Source organism: Passer domesticus, chromosome 25, assembly GCF_036417665.1.
Source record: "Passer domesticus isolate bPasDom1 chromosome 25, bPasDom1.hap1, whole genome shotgun sequence".
In the NCBI taxonomy this organism is placed as follows: Eukaryota; Metazoa; Chordata; class Aves; order Passeriformes; family Passeridae; genus Passer; species Passer domesticus.
Window position 1 is genome coordinate 3,425,317 of NC_087498.1, and position 17,887 is coordinate 3,443,203.

Genomic DNA, 17,887 nt, shown 5'->3' on the forward strand with positions numbered 1-17,887 from the left:
GTCCCCAGATCCCAAACCACAGCCAGGCAGCGGGAGGTGACACCCAGCTGTCCCCATGTCCCCAGCCCAGCACTTGCCTCCACGGAGCAGCGGCGCTGGCCGTGGTTGCGGTAGCGCACGGCGGCCACCGGCGAGCGGCCCTGTCCCTCCTGTCCCTCCGGCGGGGACAGCGGGCTGCCGTCAGCTGCCAGCTCCCTGCCCAGCTGTGCCAGCTGCAGGTGTCCCTGGGCCAGGTCTGGGGACGAGAGGAGAGCAGAGTGAGCTGCGGGAGTGGCGGCAGGAGCGCCGAGGAGGGAGGGAGGGCAGGGCAGGGATGCTCTGGGGACGCGGGGATCGCTTCTTCCTTCTCTGTGTCCACAGGGAATTCTGCATTCTGGATTCCTGGGGCGTCAGGAAATGCTGAAATCGCTTCAGTACCAGGAGTCCTGTTTTGAGCAGGATGAGTCCAGGGGCTGCTCCCGAGGAGGCAGCACCGAACTGGGCGTGCTGGGAGCCAGGATGAAGCACTGGATGTGCTGGGGTGGAGAAAAGGTCAAGCAGGACCCATCCCTCCCTTCTTCCAGCTTTGCAGCCATGCCCTAAAACCCAAAAAAAAAAACCCCAAAATGCCTGCAGACGCTCCCTGGAGTGAGGGGAGCAGTGAAAGTGCCCCAGGAGCACGCCAGGCTGAGCTCAGCCCTGTCCCTGCCCTGCCCCAGCCCTGTCCCTGCCCTGTCCCCGGGGCCCAGGCGACAATCCGGGCTCCGGGATGATCTCAGGGCTGAGGAGGGCAGGCAGGGAGGGAGGCAGGAGGGAGGCAGGGAGGGAGGCAGGGCTGATTTTCACGGGGCGCTGAGCAGGGCTGGGACCTGGCTGCGTTTGCCCGGCTGACGGATGAGAGGTGGCAGGCAAGTGACCTGGCAACGCCGTGGGTCTGTGCCACCGTGCCCAGCCCTCACCTCCCCCGTGCCAGGGGGGTTGAGAGGGGCTGGAACGGCGCCAGGGCTTTTGGGCACGCAGTAAAACCCCTCCTCTGCTCCCTGTCCCTCTGCCTCCATCTGTTTTTACGGCGACAGGCAGGAAATGTCCCCTGAATTAACCACAGGTATGAGAATAATGTGGATTAATTCAACCGGACCGAATCTTTTTCACTTCCTCGTTTCCCGAGCGGATTGCAATCAAGGAAAGCAAAAGACATTTAAGGTCTTAGTGAACAGAGCCTGAGTAACTGCTGGAAATGATATTTTGGGTGAATTTGTGCTGTTCTCACAGGTGAAACAAAACCAGAGCTGGGTAAAAGGTGCAGCCTGCAAACCTGCAGCTCTGACTGCAGTGGAGCAGAGACAAACTCTTTGTCATATCTGATGTAAAATCAGAGGTGAATCCACAACCCGGACACTCCAGTGCGAGAGGAATGGAGGATTTGTCTTTCCAAACAAGCTGTGGGTCTGCTGGTAGATAAAACCAGCACTGAGAGATAAACAATGGGAAGGATTCCACTGCTTGATGAATGGGGAAAGATATTTGCTTTACAAATAAACTTCAGGTTTGCTGATAAATGAAACTGGACATTGAAAGATGAAAGAAACAACGGGGAAAAATCCCTAAATTCCATAGGAATTAAAATTGAAAAGGGAGGTTGTACATGAGAGGGGAATCTCTGGTATCAGGTGTTTTGGGAAGTCTGAACCTCTCAAGTACCTCAGAAATGGGGAAAGAGAGAGGGAAATTAGGATGAAAAGGAGGCTGTGTCCTCCAAAAATGTGAGAGACCCCAGGGAACGCCCCACGGCCTCTCCCTTTATTGGAATAAAGTCAAAGCACTCCTCTGTTTCCTTTTTGGACATAAACCTCTGATGTTTGTGGATCCATTTTCCTAACAAGTGGATCCAAAAGAATGGGGAAAGCAGGTAAAAATTCACAGAAAGCTGGCAGAGGTGAGGGGAGAGGGGTCTGGGCTGCCCTGGGGCAGGAATGTGCCAGCCCTGCCCTCCCTGCCCTGACACCGGCAGATTCCCAATCCCAAAGGGCTGGAGCTGCCCCTGGGGCTTGCAGGACCTTGTAGGGAGCTCAGGCTGGAGTTGTGAGCAGGCAGGACCTTGCAGGGAGCTCAGTGTGAGGCTGTGAGCTTGCAGGACCTTGCAGGGAGCTCAGGGTGAGGCTGTGAGCTGTCAGGATCTTGCAGGGAGCTCAGGCTGGGGCTGTGAGCTGGCAGGACCCTGCAGGACCTTGCAGGGAGCTCAGGCTGGAGCTGTGAGCTGTCAGGACCCTGCAGGACCTTGCAGGGAGCTCAGGCTGGGGCTGTGAGCTGTCAGGACCCTGCAGGACCTTGCAGGGAGCTCAGGGTGGGGCTGTGGGCGGGCAGAACTCATTCCACGTGAATTCCGGGAGCCCTGACACAGAACAGATCGGGGCTGCTGCCGTACCAAAGAGAAGGAGAGCAGCCACGGGCAGCCCTTTTATAAACACATTTCAACTCCTCCTCTGCCAAAAGCAGCTTTGATCTCCCAAGGAAAGGGGCCAGACCCTCCTCTGCCTGCCTGGCTCCCAGCTTCTCATTCCTTTGCTGCTCTGAGCTCGCGTTCTTCATCCTCCCTCCTCCCCCTCACCATCATCTCTTCAGGGTTTGGTGCCCCCAGGTCAGAGCTGGCTCTGGTTCATCCCTTCCAGCCCAGACACTGAATTTTGGGTGCTCTGGGAGGGCAGAACAGGCTGGGGGTGTTTGGGGGCTGCTGCTGGATGCCCCCATCTCCCATCAAAGCCACCAAGCCCTGGTCCCTCTGAAAATCACACTCAGGCTCCACCAAGGTGACATTGCTGCTGACAGGAGGTGTCCGGGCTGGAAAGCTGTTTGATTTTCCAGCCTGGAAAAAAAAACCACAAGCAGTTTTTCCTCCTTTTATCAGCATCTGTGGGGGTGAGGTCGTGAGAATGACGGGACGGGGAGGCAGGGCTGGGATTTCTCACCAGATGGGGCAGCTCTGTCCCCTGCTTGTCCCCTCACAGGAGCCACAGCAGCTCTGGAGCAGTCTGGGGTGGTGACCTGTGCTCACTGCAGTGGGAGCAGCTTTGGGGTCCCTTCCAAGCCAAACCATTCCTGATTTTGTGATTCCTGAGGAGGCCTGGCCTCCTCCTGCTGCCCAAGGATGGGTCCAGGCACTCAGAGCCACCAAGGTTTGGGATTTGCAGCCTGGGAGCGCTGGGAGCCAGGGATTTCTGAGGCTGGAGGGAAAACAAACCCCAGGCAATCCCTGAGGAGCCCAGGAGGTGAGGAAAGGAGAGCTGAGTGTTGATCCCTGCTGGAATCAGCTCTTGTCCCTGGAGCCACGATCACCTGAGCTGTCCCTGGCTGTCACCAGTGGGCTCTGGACTGTGGGGACACAGCCCGGGGACAGCCCCAGAGATGCTGGAGGAAGGGGAAAGCTGCAGCAGAGCTGTTTGGGGCACAGGAGCTGCTGCACCAAAGTCTCTTTTCCCCTCTGCCCTTTGGCTCCCCAGCTGGAAAAGGGGCACCAAGCCCCCGGAGAGATCCAAACTCAGCTCCAGCCTGCCCACGAGCCCTGTGAGAGGCTGGTGACACCCTGGGGCTGGCCACAGCCTCACACTGCCCTGCTGTCCCCTGGCTACCTCAGCACCAAGCCCAGAAGCCCAGGGGCCCTGGCAGACCCTGCTGGCCCCTTTTGCCACCCGAGGGCAAAGGAAGAGCTCGAGAGGTCTCGTTAAAGCAGAGCAAGAGGGAAATCACCTCTGGGGGTTGCAGAGGAGATAAGGAGGGGGAGATAAGGAGCCCACATCCCACGGCAGGAGCAGTGCCTCAGCCGTGCCCCATTTTATCCCCGAAGCTCCTGCAGGGCTAATTAACAGCTCAGGTCTAATTACCGCCCTCACTGAGGGCTGCAGTGTGTGGGAGTGAGGCAGGAGCCCCGGGGTGCTGCTGGGCTGTCTGCAGAGGGGAGGGAAGGAGGGAAGGTGGCTCTGGAGGAGCTTCCAGCATCCTCGGGCAGCCTGGCTGGCACTGCCAAACCCTCCCCGCCGGGCAGCGCCGGTGCCAGGCGCTGCCACCAGGGCTCAGCCCCCGTCAGAGAGGGCAAACAGAGCCCGAAGGGAGCCGAGGGCAGGCGAGGGCCGGGCTGCGGCACAGCTGGCAGGAGGCAGAGGGCATGGCCGGGGTGTACCCCGGCAGGAGCCCAGCCCGGCTCTGCCCGGCTCCCCAAGTTCTGCCAGGCATCCCAGGAGCTCTGCCCAAGCTCTGCCCAGCTCTACAAGGCTCTGCCAGGCTCTCCCCAAGCTTTGCCAGGCTCTGCCCAAGCTCTCCCCAAGCCCAGCCCGGCTCCCCAAGCTCTGCCCAAGCTCTGCCCAAGCCCAGCCCGGCTCCCCAAGCTCTGCCCAGGCTCTGCCCAAGCCCAGCCCGGCTTGCCCCAGCACGGTTGCCCTGGCCGGGCTGCTCCCAGCTCCTGCAGCATCCCCGAGCCTGCCCCAGCCTGCTCCGGGCTGTGATGGCTCAGGGGATGTGCGGGTTTGGATTTAACCCCTCATCTCCCTGGGCCCTGCTCTGGGGGCTGTGTTTGCTCAGGGGATGTGCCTGGTTTGGATTTAACCCCTCATCTCCCTGTGTGCTGAAAACCAACGTGCAGGGAGGGCCAAAGGCTGCCCCAGCGAGCCCCGGGTGCTGCCCAGGACAGAACGGCCCCTTTGCCTTTGGGAACATCTGGAGCCCCCACAGGGGTCCCCCCCTCTTTTGGGGAGGCAGGGGGAGATCCCGCTCTTTCCCACTCTCCACCGTAACCACAGCTCCCCATTTTGTGCAAATTCCTTTCCCTCCCATCCCGCTTTCCCGGTGCAGGATAAATCCCTCTGCAGCGTTAACGCCGAGGTGTTATTCACCCCAGAGGACAAGGGAACACCTCCACGCACCCCAGAGCGCCTGGGGGAGGGCTGGAGAGGCTCTCGCCCACCCCAGGTGGGCAGAGCAGGGAGCCAGGGGCTCCTCACCTTCGTTCCTCTGGTTGTTGAGCTGGTTGAACTGCTCCGTGAACTCCGTCAGAGACTCCTCGATGGTCTCCGTGCGCGGCACCGAGAGCGAAAACCTCCTCTTGAAGTTTTTCATCTTGTTCATCTTGCCTCGAGCTGCCAGGGAGGGCAGAGCCCTGCGGGGACGGGGACAGCAGGCTCAGAGGGCTGGGCAGCCCCGGGATGGGCCCCCAGCTCCTGGTTTTTGGGGTGGCAGCATCCTGACCCCAATTCCCACCCCACAGCTGCTGCTCTTTGGGGTTGGCAGCATCCTGACCCCAATTCCCACCCCACAGCTGCTGTTCCTTGTGGTTGGCAATGCCCTGACTCCAATTTCCCACCCCACAACTGCTGCTTTTTGGTGTTGGCAATATCCTGACTCCAATTCCCACCCCACAGCTGCTGTTCTTTGGGGTGGCAGCATCCTCACCCCAATTCCCACCCTACAACTGCTGCTCTGTGGGGTTGACAATGTCCCCACCCCAATTTCCACCCCACAGTTGCTGCTCTGTGGGGTTGGCAATGTCCCCACCCCAATTCCCACCCCACAACTGCTGCTCTTTGGGGTTGGCAGCATCCTGACCCCAATTTCTACCCCACAATTGCTGCTCTTTGGGGTGGCAGCATCCTCACCCCAATTTCCACTCCACAACTGCTGCTCTGTGGGGTTGGCAATGTCCCCACCCCAATTTCCACCCCACAGCTGCTGCTTTTGGTGGTTGGCAATATCCTGACATGAATTTTCCTCCCCCAGGGGTCCATCCCTTCTCTGGGTCAGAGCAGAAGAGGAGCCACAGGAATTGGGTTCTCTGTGGTTTTGAGAGCTGGCTCTGGTCAGGAGGTGCAGGAAGAGTGGGTTTTTTTGAGCCCAGAGCAGGGCTGTGCACACTCAATCACAGCTGTGCCTTATGGCATCCTTGGAAACTCCAGGAATGCCTGGACGGGGGGGAAAGCAGCGTGAAAACAGAAGGAAAGCAAGAAGAAGACAAAACAGCGATGGAAAAGACTCAGTCTCACGTTTCTCACTGGAAAAGGAGACTCCTCTCCCCCAGTTTGGCCTCGGCTTTGCCCTCGCAACAAAGACTTGCTGAGCCAGCAGCGAAGTGCTGAGTGGGGGCAGCAGGGGCAGGGGAGATCCCCTGAGTCCCAGCCCCGGGAGATGCTCCGAGCTCCCAACCCGATCCCAGCTCCATCCCAGCCCGATCCCAGCTCCGTCCCAGCTCCGTCCCAGCTCCGTCCCAGCTCCATCCCAGCTCCAGCCCGATCCCAGCTCCATCCCAGCTCCATCCCATCTCCATCCCAGCTCCATCCCAGCCCGATCCCAGCTCCATTCCAGCTCCGTCCCAGCTCCGTCCCAGCTCCGTCCCAGCTCCATCCCAGCTCCATCCCAGCTCCAGCCCGATCCCAGCTCCATCCCAGCTCCGTCCCAGCTCCATCCCAGCTCCATCCCAGCTCGATCCCAGCTCCATCCCAGCTCCATCCCAGCCCGATCCCAGCCTGATCCCAGCTCGATCCCAGCTCCCTCCCAGCCCGATTCCAGCCCGATCCCAGCTCCATCCCAGCCCGATCCCAGCTCCCGGTGCCTCCTGCTGGGCGTCAGAACCGCCTTAACCGCAGATCAGATTAAGGCAATAAAACCCTTAAAGGGAGAAAACGCTCGGGGCAGGGGCTGGGCTGAGCAGCCGCGGGGCCAGCGGGGAGCTGAGCTCGCCCGGGAGGCGGCTTTGCCTTTCCTGCTTTGGCTCTTGCCCGGCTCAGCGGGGCCGGGATCAGGCTGGGAGCGCTGCCTGTGCCTGGGCTGGGGTTGGGCTCCAGCCCCGCTGCAATTCCTCCTGCTCAGCACGGATCCAGCACGGATCCAGCGCTCCCTGGATTTACAGGCATGAAATCCCAGAATCCCAGAGCGGTTTGGGTTGGAGGGACCTTGGGATTCATCTCCTGTCCCTGCCATGGGCAGGGACACTTTCCACCGTGCCAGGTTGCTGCAGACCCTGTCCAGCCTAGCCTTGGACACTGCCAGGGATGGGACATCATCGTTCCACCCCCAACCAGCCACAGCTCTGCCCCTCCAGCCTCAGGCCTGAGGAGGTTTGGGTCTGTCCCTCTCCTCTTCCCAATGCCAGCAGTGTGGGGATGCTGCTCCTGCATCCCTCATCCCCTGGACACTCCAGCCTCCCTGCCAGGGGATTTTCCATGAACAACCCTGGACTTGTAACATTGCTCTGAGCCCACAACCCGATTGGAAGAACACAATCACCCCCTGGTACCAAACAGACCCCAAAACTTCTCAAGGATGTTTTTTCCCCATAGGGAGCGGCTCTTTCTGGCCCATCCTGTGTCTGGAGCAGCTCTGCCCCTTCCTCCTGAGCATCCCTGCTCCTGCTCTTCCCTGGCTGTCCCCAGAGCCCCCCAGCCCCCTCCCAGCCTTATCAGCACACTGCTCTGAGCACCCAACCCAATCTGAAGAGCACAATCTGTACCAAACAGATCCCAAAACTTCTCAAGGATGTTTTTTTTTCCCACAAGGAGCGGCTCCTTCCCGCACATCCCAGACCCCTGGAGCAGTTTGGCCCCTTCCTCCTGGGTGTCCCCACTCAAACCCTTCCCTGGCTATCCCCAGAGCCCCCCAGCCCCCTCCCAGACTTATCAGCACCACCCTGGACTCTAACACTGCTCTGAGCCCCCAACCCAATCTGAAGAGCACAATCTGTACCAAACAGATCCCAAAACTTCTCAAGGATGTTTTTTTTCCCCACAGGGAGCGGCTCTTTCTGGCCCATCCTGTGTCTGGAGCAGCTCAGCCCCTTCCTCCTGGGTGTCCCCACTCAAACTCTTCCCTGGCTGTCCCCAGAGCCCCCCAGCCCCCTCCCCGGTTCATCAGCCCGGCCCAAGGCGATCTCAGCGTTCCAGGCTGATCCCACAGCGCATCCCCGTCGCCAGGACAACGGCAGCGCCCGGCCCGGCGTGCCTGCATCTGAGAGCTCAGAAGATTTTCCGTCAGCAACACAAACACTCCGCCTGGGCGCCTGCCAGGCTCTGCGGCGAGGCACGGCACCCTGCAGTGGGTGAATCCCCTGAAAACCCCGGGAATTCACCTGAATCCCGGCAATTCCCCCGCGCAGCTCGCGCCTTCCGCTCCGAATTCCCGAGGCTGAAGGCTCGGCCTCGCCTGGACCCGGGGCTGGGGGGGTTTGCCGGGGGTGGGAAGGGAGGCAGGGGGGGTTGGGACAGCTCCACTCCAGCCTCAGACGTTGGAATGTTTTCCCAGCGCTGCAGGAACGTGCTTGGGCACAGGGAAGAGGTGGCACCGGGGATGCTCTGGGCTCCAGAGGAGATTGAGGAGATCCAAAGTGAATCCAGCTCCTGGTCCTGCACCGGGGACAAAGCCCCAGCCTGGCAGGGACTGGAATGGGATGAGCAGGACATCAAGCAGGATTTTGGGATCTTGGGAAGGCGTTTGGCTGAGCAATTCCTGCTTTAACAATCCCCCACTGATCCCAACCATAACCTCCTTAGATCCTTTGCTCAGGATCAAATCTGGGTCAGGAAAGATGCAGGGAACAGGAAAGACACTCGGGTGAGTGAGGAAAATGAGAAGTGGTGTCTCCATCTCCTTTCCCCCCCCAAAAAAAGCCGTGGGTGGTTTACAGGGAATCAGCTTCTCACTGACACAAAACTGCTCCACAAATCCAGATCCTTCCCCCTTTTGCTTCCTGCAGGAATGCCAGCAGCTCCAGGCTGCTAAATATAAACCTGGGAGAGGAGAGGAGCTGAGAGAGGGGTAAAAATAGCCCCGGGCTCGCTGCAGCCTCTCCTGCCACGCCCGAGCTGCTCCCTGCTCCTGCTCTCGCCTCCCCGGGCTCATTTTTCCAGCTACACCTGGACCTGAATGGGATCCGCTGCTGGGAGTTCACATTAAAGCTGGGATTTATGGGATTGTGCTTGTTCTCAGCCCTTGGCTCCTCCCCAGCAGGAATTTGCCCTGTCCCATACGGATACAGAATCCCAAAGCTGGGATTTATGGGATTTATGGGATTGTGCTTGTCCTCAGCCCTCAGCTCCTCACCAAGAGGAATTCTCCTTCCTTGACAGGAATTCACCCTGTCCCATATGGATACAGGATCCCAAAGCTGGGATTTATGGGACTGTGAACTGGGATTTATGGGATTGTGCTTGTCCTCAGCCCTTGGCTCCTCCCCAGCAGGAATTCACCCTGTCCCATATGGATACAGGATCCCAAAGCTGGGATTTACGGGATTGTGATTGGGGATTTATGGGATTGTGCTTGTCCTCAGCCCTCAGCTCCTAACAGAGAGGAATTCTCCTTCCCTGACAGGAATCCACCCTGTCCCATACGGATACAGGATCCCAAAGCTGGGATTTGTGGGATTGTGAGCTGGGATTTATGGGATTGTTCTTGTCCTCAGCCCTCAGCTCCTTCCCTGACAGGAATTCACCCTGTCCCATATGGATACAGGATCCCAAAGCTGGGATCTATGTGATTTATAGGACTGTGCTTGTCCTCAGCCCTTGGCTCCTTCCCTGACAGGAATTTGCTCTGTCCCATACGGATACAGGATCCCAAAGCTGGGATTTACAGGATTGTGAGTTGGGATTTATGGGATTGTCTTTATCCTCTGCCCTCAGCTCCTTCCCTGACAGGAACTCACCCTGTCCCATATGGGATCCATACAGGATTCCAAAGCTGGGATTTGCTGCAAGCAAAGCACCCCAGCCTTGGTGCCAGGGGGAATTTAGGGTCAGCCTGGGGCAGGAAATGTGGGGCTCCAGGGGGAATTCAGGGTCGGGCCGGGCAATGTGGGGTGCCCCTCAGCCCCCCGGGGTTCCAGGAGCTTCGCCCACCCTCCAGCCGCATTCCTTGTGGGGGGGGAAAAAAATCCCTTTTTACAGCTGCTGTCCCCGGCACGGATTTCAAAGGAAGAGCTCCTAGCGACCGCCTCTTGTCTTGTTTAATTTTGTTTAATTTTGTTGGGTTTTTTCCCCCCCCTCAGTGTCCTAAAGGAAGCGGCGGCATTTATTGACTTTCCGAGGGAAAGTGCCCCTTGTCAAGCAAAGCGATGACATCACTTTTGGTTTTACAGCCGGGCAGGAACAATGACAGCAATGCCTGGATGCTGCCGGGGATGCAGAGCGAGCTGGATAATTAACAGCAGGCAGGAACATGACGTTGCACGGCGGGACACGAAGGGAAGGAGCAGTTTCGCAAGGCAATGAGGAATTTAGGCATCAGCGGGCAAAAAAAATGAAATCACCCTGCTTGGAACCCGGCCAAAAGCCAGGATTAAAGCCAGCAGGGCGAGTGATCTGCATTTACTGGAAGTGGGGTGGAGATAAATACCCGGCTGAAACACTTCAAAGAGCCCCAAAGGTGAATCCCAGCAGGGAAGATCCTCACGGGAGCCAGACGTGGAATTAACGATGCTTTAAACGCTGCCCTCGAGGCTGTGTCCGGAAATCACCTTTACAGCTCCTCGGTGAACTGTTCCCCCCGGGAATGGATCTCTCCTGTGCTTCTGCAGCTCCCCTGCTCTGGAATTCCCGAGCCAGGTGTTTTAGGCATCACCAGAGCGTGGAACTGTCCCCCACCTCCTCCAGCAGGGTTTGGAAGCAAAGCTTTCCAGCATTAATTACTGCCTCTCAAAAATGATCAATTTTCTGTATTTTTCCTTACCCTTTTACCAGATTCCTGCCCCCATTTCCCAGCCGAAAGAGAGGAAAAGTTTGCTTCTTCTAAACCGTTTTTGTTTATTTATTTATTTTTAATCCCTGGAGAGATTACCAGTTGTGTTTCCAAGGCAAACTGAAAAGCCCCATTCAGCACTCGGTGCTCCTGGCTATGAGGTGGCATCGATTCACTCCTGCAAGGCCCGGAGAAATGGGGAATTCTGCTCCTCGGGGAGCTTTTATTTGCTCAGCAAATACAGCAATCCTGCAATGCTGTGTGTGGCTGCAGGGCCCAGCCAACCCCGCTGGAATTCACAGAATTCACAGAATCACCGGGTTGGAAGAGACCTCAAAGATCACCGAGTCCAGCCCAGCCCCAACACCTCAACTGCACCCTGGCCCCCAGTGCCACATCCAGGCTTTGTTAAACACCCCAGGGATGGTGACTGCACCACCTCCCCGGGCAGCCATTCCAGAACTTTATCACCTTTCTGTAAAAAACTTTTCCCTGATATCCAACCTGCAGCATTCACATTCTCTGAAATAATCCCTTCACCCAGGATTTTTCTCCTGAGAAACTTCAGAGAAAATGAAAACAATTCTTATCTCACTTGCTTCTCCTCTGTTGTGCTCACATGTGGAATGTGTTTGGGGATGGTTCACCCACAGGTGATTGTTTCATTGGTTTCGTGTGAATTGTTTTGATTCTTTGACCAATCAGGGCCAAGCTGTGTCAGACTCTGGAAAGAGTCACAAGTTTTCATTATTATCTTTTTAGCATTCTGTCTGTATCCTTTCTGTATTCATTAATATAGTTTAGTTTAGTGTTGTTTAATACAATATAGATCATAAAATAATAAATTAGCCTTCTGAGAACACGGAGTCAGATTCATCACTCCTGCCTGCCTGGGATCCCTGCAAATACAACACCAACGTGAATTTTCCCTGGTGCAGCTTGAGGCTGTGTCCTCTGGCTCTGCCAGGACGTGCCCCTCCCCACATGGGCTGGACACAGAGCCGGGGGCAGCAGAGGCTCCCCAGGGCCAGGCAGCTCCCTCTGAGCTTCCCCCGAGCTCCAGCACAGAGTGGGAGCAGGGAAAAGCTGCCTGGGATGGGAGAGATTCCATCCTCCCTGTGCTTCACATTCCTGGGCTGACAGGAGCTCAGCACCCCCAGATTCCTCCTGCACTCCGGATTTCCTCTGCAGGACTGCGCTGAGGTCCTCAGAAATGTGGGAAAGGGGATGGGAGTGACTCCAGGCTGCTCTGGGGACTCAAAGAACTGCAGATGGAGAGTGCTGATTAGAGCTCAATCCATCTCCATCAGCAGGGATCTCAGAGCTCATCCCATCTCCATGGACAGGGATCTCAGAGCTCATCCCATCTCCATGGACAGGGATCTCAGAGCCCATCCCATCTCCATCACAGGGATCTTAGAGCTCATCCCTTCTCCATGGACAGGGATCCTAGAGCCCATCCCTTCTCCATGGGCAGGGATCTCAGAGCCCATCCCATTTCCATGGACAGGGATCTCAGAGCCCATCCCATCTCCATCACAGGGATCTTAGAGCCCATCCCATCTCCATCACAGGGATCTCAGAGCTCATCCCATCTCCATGGACAGGGATCTTAGAGCTCATCCCATCTCCATCACAGGGATCTCAGAGCTCATCCCATCTCCATCACAGGGATCTCAGAGCTCATCCCATCTCCATCACAGGGATCTTAGAGCCCATCCCTTCTCCATCAGCAGGGATCTCAGAGCTCATCCCATCTCCATGGACAGGGATCTCAGAGCCCATCCCTTCTCCATCAGCAGGGATCTCAGAGCCCATCCCATTTCCATGGACAGGGATCTCAGAGCTCATCCCATTGCCATAGACAGGGATCTCAGAGCCCATCCCATATCCATGGGCAGGGACCTTAGAGCTCATCCCATCTCCATGGACAGGGATCTCAGAGCCCATCCCATATCCATGGGCAGGGACCTTAGAGCTCATCCCATCTCCATGGACAGGGATCTCAGAGCCCATCCCATCTCCATCACAGGGATCTTAGAGCCCATCCCATCTCCATGGACAGGGATCTCAGAGCCCATCCCATTTCCATGGACAGGGATCTCAGAGCCCATCCCATCTCCATCACAGGGATCCTAGAGCTCATCCCATCTCCATGGACAGGGATCTCAGAGCCCATCCCATTTCCATGGACAGGGATCTTAGAGCTCATCCCTTCTCCATGGGCAGGGATCTCAGAGCTCATCCCATTTCCATGGACAGGGATCTCAGAGCCCATCCCATCTCCATCACAGGGATCCTAGAGCTCATCCCATCTCCATGGACAGGGATCTCAGAGCCCATCCCATCTCCATCACAGGGATCCTAGAGCTCATCCCATCTCCATGGACAGGGATCTCAGAGCCCATCCCATTTCCATGGACAGGGATCTCAGAGCCCATCCCATTGCCATAGACAGGGATCTCAGAGCTCATCCCATTGCCATAGACAGGGATCTCAGAGCCCATCCCATATCCATGGGCAGGGACCTTAGAGCTCATCCCATCTCCATGGACAGGGATCTCAGAGCTCATCCCTTCTCCATGGACAGGGATCTCAGAGCTCATCCCATTTCCATGGACAGGGATCTCAGAGCCCATCCCATCTCCATCAGCAGGGACATCTTTCACCATCCCTGGCTGCTCCAAGCTGCCCTTGGCCGCTCCCAGGGATGGGATTCCAACCTGTGCTGGCTGCAGGGATGGGAGGGAAGGGAAGCCCTGTGCTGGGTGCACATTCCCACTCTGCTTTGGAGCTGACAAGGAGCCCAGTAACAGGAGCACACAAAGGACCTTTGTTCTGCCCTGGGATATTTTGCCTTTCTCTGTGCCCTCAGCTCTCCCTCGGCTCCTGGTGAGCTCAGGGCAGCTCTGAGCGAGGCATCCCAATGCCAGCCATTATTCCAGCAGCTCAGAACACTGGGCACTTATTCCTTAACCTGGGAGAAGTGGCCAGTGCTCAGCTGCAGCAACAATGGGGCCACTGCTGGCCGGTCTGGCCACCCCAGGGCTGGGGGAGCTCAGGGCTGGCATTGTCCCCACCCTGCCGGGGTCGTGTCAGCACTTCCCTGGTACGTGCAGCATCCCCAGGGTGGGAGCAGCCTGGATTCTGAGGATTCCGAGGATTCTGGGGATTCTGAGGATCCCTACACTCAGGGACTCACAGCCCCTGGATCAGCAGGTGCCCTGCACTGCCAAAGGGCCAGCAGTGGGAAGTCTCAGCAAAACTCTGAGCAGGAATTTCTCCTCAGACACAATCCTGAGGATTCTGAGAATTCTGGGGATTCTGAGGATCCCTGCACTCAGGGACTCACAGCCCCTGGATCAGCAGGTGCCCTGCACTGCCAAAGGGCCAGCAGTGGGAAATCTCAGCAAAACTCTGAGCAGGAATTTCTCCCTCGGACAAAATTCTGAGAATTCTGAGGATTCTGAGGATCCCTACACTCAGGGACTCACAGCCCCTGGATCAGCAGGTGCCCTGCACTTCTGGTTCACTCCAGAAGGGCTGCAAGTGGGAAATGTCAACAAAACTCTGAGCAGGAATTTGTCCCTTGGATGTAATTATGAGGATTCTGAGAATTCTGAGGATTCTGAGAATCCCTGCACTCAGGGATTCACAGCCCCAGGTGCCCTGCACTGCCCGAAGGGTCAGCAGTGGGAAATCTCAGGGGCAGCTGAGCACAGGGATCCCAGCCCAGCTCCCCTTTCCCAAAAGATATTAAAAGCACCAGGAATGACATCCTGGACACCCGATAGCCCTGTGGAATTTGAGAAATGCAGCCACCTCTGTCACACGGGAAAGGAGGGGGACAAAGAGCTGCACACAAGGTGCAGAGAAGAAGGGGAAGCCACATCCTTGGGAAAAGCCTTTCCAGAGGGATCCTGGCCTCAAAGGCCCTGGACAGGATTAAATTTCCCAGGAAAAAAACCCACAAAACAGTTGGAATCTAAACAAAACCCCACGTTTCTGTGGAGCAGCAGCAGCACGAGCACTTGGAGCAATTAAGAGCTCGGCTCTTTGCCATGGGGTTTCGAGGAGAATGGAAATGTTTTGTCTTGACAAAAGGACTTGGAAAAAAACCTGAAATCTCTGCCTGTTTCACTCCACAGCCTGGAGACACCTGGATTTCCACATCCTGAAGGAAGATCTGGAGAGATTTCACTTGGGGTTAAAGCTCCCTCCTCTCCCAGCAGGATCCCAGCTCTGCTCCAGCAGCTCCTCGGAGCTCCTAAACCACCCCAAACCACCCTGGGACAGATCTTCCTGCAGAGCAGGGATGGAGTGAGAGGGGAAGGTGCTCCTGTCCCCACTCCTGTCACTCCCAGTCCCGGCCTGGGCTTCCCCCAGGACAAAGCTCTGGAGCAGCAGTGCCACAGTTTGGCATTAGAGGCACAAACCCCCCTGGAAATCTGATTTATTTAAAGCCCTGCGAGGGCCACGTGGTTGGCAGGGAGGGAGCAAACCCTGCCAGGCTCCTGCCCTGACTGCACTAAGCCGGGATTAAACCTTAAACCAGCCCTGCACCCATCCTTGGAGGGCCTTGTGCTGCATGTGGGAATATCCCACATTTCCCCCTCAGATGGGAAGGAAAAGCAGCCACAGAGAGGGGGGCGAGGAGAAGCCAACATTTGAGGGTTTCCAGGCACAGCAGGAGCTGTGATCAGTATTATTTTTATTTAAATAAATATATAAACATCATTATTTTTGGATCCCTCTCTCATAGAAAGGGAAATCCTGCAAAACCTTTCATCCTGATCCTTCCTCATCCTGATGATCTCAGAGCCCCAGCTGGGTGAGATGTGGGATCTGTGGGATCTGTGAGGTCTGTAGGGTCTGGGGAATCTGTGGGGTCTGTGGGGTTTGTGGGGTCTGTGGAGTTTGGGGGATCTGTGGGGTCTGGGGGATCTGTGGGGTCTATAGGGTCTGTGGGGTCTGTGGGGTCTGGGGGATCTGTGGGGTCTGTAGGGTCTGTGGGGTCTGTGAGGTCCTCCTGGCCTGGCTCTGCTTCCCCAGTGAGGAAAGAGATCATCCCAGTCCTTGCCCCAGCTGGGGATCAGGAATTTCTGCTGTTCCCAGCTGAGGGAAGGGATCATCCCATGCTGGAACTCTGAAGAGTGAGACTTCAAAAACAATGTTTCCTGAGTTTTATTCGCCCTGACCTTGGAGCAAGAAAGAGCCTGGAATTCCAACAATCCCAGCCTTGCCCCAGCTGGGGATCAGGAATTTCTGCTCTGCTGTTTCCTGATCAGGGAAGGGATCATCCCAGCCTTGCCCCAGCTGGGGATCAGGAGTTTCTGTCCCACTGAGCTAATTTCCTAAAACCTATAAAAATAAAAAACTAAACTTTTCCCCTAAAAAATTAAACTTCTCCAAACATTCTTCCGTAACTGCCCCTGAAAACCTTCAAATAAAAATCTAGTTTTATGTTACCTCCTCATTAAAATTATCTCCAATTTCACTTCCAAGTTAAGAAAAAGGCAACAGAATAGAGAGATCCCAAGAGCAATAAACAGATTATTCCTGCCTCAGTGCAAGCTCTGATCCCTTTCCTGGGAGGAAACGTTTCAGGCCTGTCTGGGAACCCGGGTGAGCACGGAGTGTTTGGATAAACCTTGCTCCTCGTTAAACTGTAAATGCCATCTGTGCCACCCAGCCAAGGACAGCGCCGTGTCCTCAGAGCTGTGGTGTCACTCGTAGACAAAGCAGATACATTGGTGGGGTTGAAAATAATGAATTTTCCTTTTAATATTTTAATACTTTTATTATAGTTCTATATTAATTTATTTGTATAAGATATTTTATTATTATTATTTTTATAGTTTAATAAATATCTTTAATATATTTCTAAATTAAATAATATTAATGATAACATTAGTTGATGTTATTAAATATTATATTTGATATTGTTTATTTAATAATATTTTAATATTTTATTTTAGAAATTATTTATATTATTTATTTAATAATATTTAATGTTTTATTTAAATTTTTTTTCACTTTACTCCAAACCCAGCTTCTCTCTGCTATAAGAGCCTCACTGGGGGAGGGAGCCCTGCTGTCCTTGACAAGCCAGGCTGGTTCCTGCTCAAGCCTTGGAGAGATAACAGAGCCCAGAGCGAGATAACAGAGGGAAAGAGAGGGATCTCCCCAGGAAAAGTCATGGCTGGGCCCTCAGACCTTGGACACTGCAGCCTGGCTGCATAAAAGAGGCGTCAGAAGTGGACAATAATGGAAATAAATTAAAATATTGTGCTTTTCCACCAGTCCAAATCAAAACATAAGGGAATTTCCATGTGGTTTTCACAGGAAAATAACAGAAATAAATTCAAATATTGTGCTTTCCCTCCAACTCCAAATCAAAACATAAAAGAATTTCCATGTAGTTTTCACAGGAGTGGAGGAAAATCCACGTTAAAAAAGGGATGACACCGAGCAGGGCCTTGGGCACTGTCAGGGAGAGAGAGGCACTGACCTGCAGTCTGCTGTGCATAAAAGAGGGATCAAAAATGTAACAATAATGGAAATAAATTCAAATATTGTGCTTTGCCACCAGTCCAAATCAAAACATTAAGTAATTTCCATGTGGTTTTCACAGGAGTGGAGTAAAAAAGGGATGACACCGAGCAGGGCCTTAGACACTCTCAGGGAGAGACCTTAGACATTGCAGCCTGCTGTGCATTAAAGAGGCGTCAGAAACGTAAAAATACCAGAAATCAATTCAAATATTTTCTTTTCCCCCCACTCCAAATCAAAACATAAAGGAATTGCCATGTGGTTTTCACAGGAGAGGAGGAAAATCTACACTAAAAAAGGGATGACACCGAGCAGGGCCTTGGGCACTGTCAGGGAGAGGCCTTGGACACTGCAGCCTGCTGTGCATAAAAGAGTTATCAGAAACGTAAAAATAATGGAAATAAATTCATATATTGTGCTTTTCTCCCCACTCCAAATGAAAACATAGAGGAATTGCCATGTGGTTTTCACCGGAGTGAAAAAGGGATGACACCGAGCAGGGCCTTAGACACCGTCAGGGAGAGGAGAGGCTTGGACACTGCAGCCTGCTGTGCATAAAAGAGGCATCAGCAGCAGAAAATAATGGAAATAAATTCAAATATTGTGCTTTTCCCCCCACTCCAAATCAAAACATAAATAAATTTCC

The 17,887-nt window shown here is 55.0% G+C and overlaps 1 protein-coding gene and 1 long non-coding RNA gene across 2 annotated transcripts in view; one reads left to right on the forward strand and one right to left on the reverse strand.

Annotated features, from left to right (window-relative positions):
- The window catches only part of CDK18 (cyclin dependent kinase 18), a 39,678-nt gene that overhangs the window by 14,553 nt on the left and 7,238 nt on the right, over positions 1 to 17,887 (reverse strand). Inside the window, exons 2-3 of the mRNA XM_064399128.1 lie at positions 4,971 to 5,125; positions 78 to 235 (exon numbers count right to left, since the gene is read on the reverse strand). Of these exons, the coding sequence (XP_064255198.1) occupies positions 78 to 235; positions 4,971 to 5,094 (282 nt within the window). The 5' untranslated portion in view covers positions 5,095 to 5,125. The remainder of the gene's footprint in view (positions 1 to 77; positions 236 to 4,970; positions 5,126 to 17,887) is intronic.
- LOC135286141 (uncharacterized) lies at positions 8,231 to 10,318 on the forward strand. Its single transcript, XR_010350622.1, has 2 exons — positions 8,231 to 8,565; positions 8,708 to 10,318. It is a non-coding gene; the product is annotated as an uncharacterized LOC135286141 (long non-coding RNA).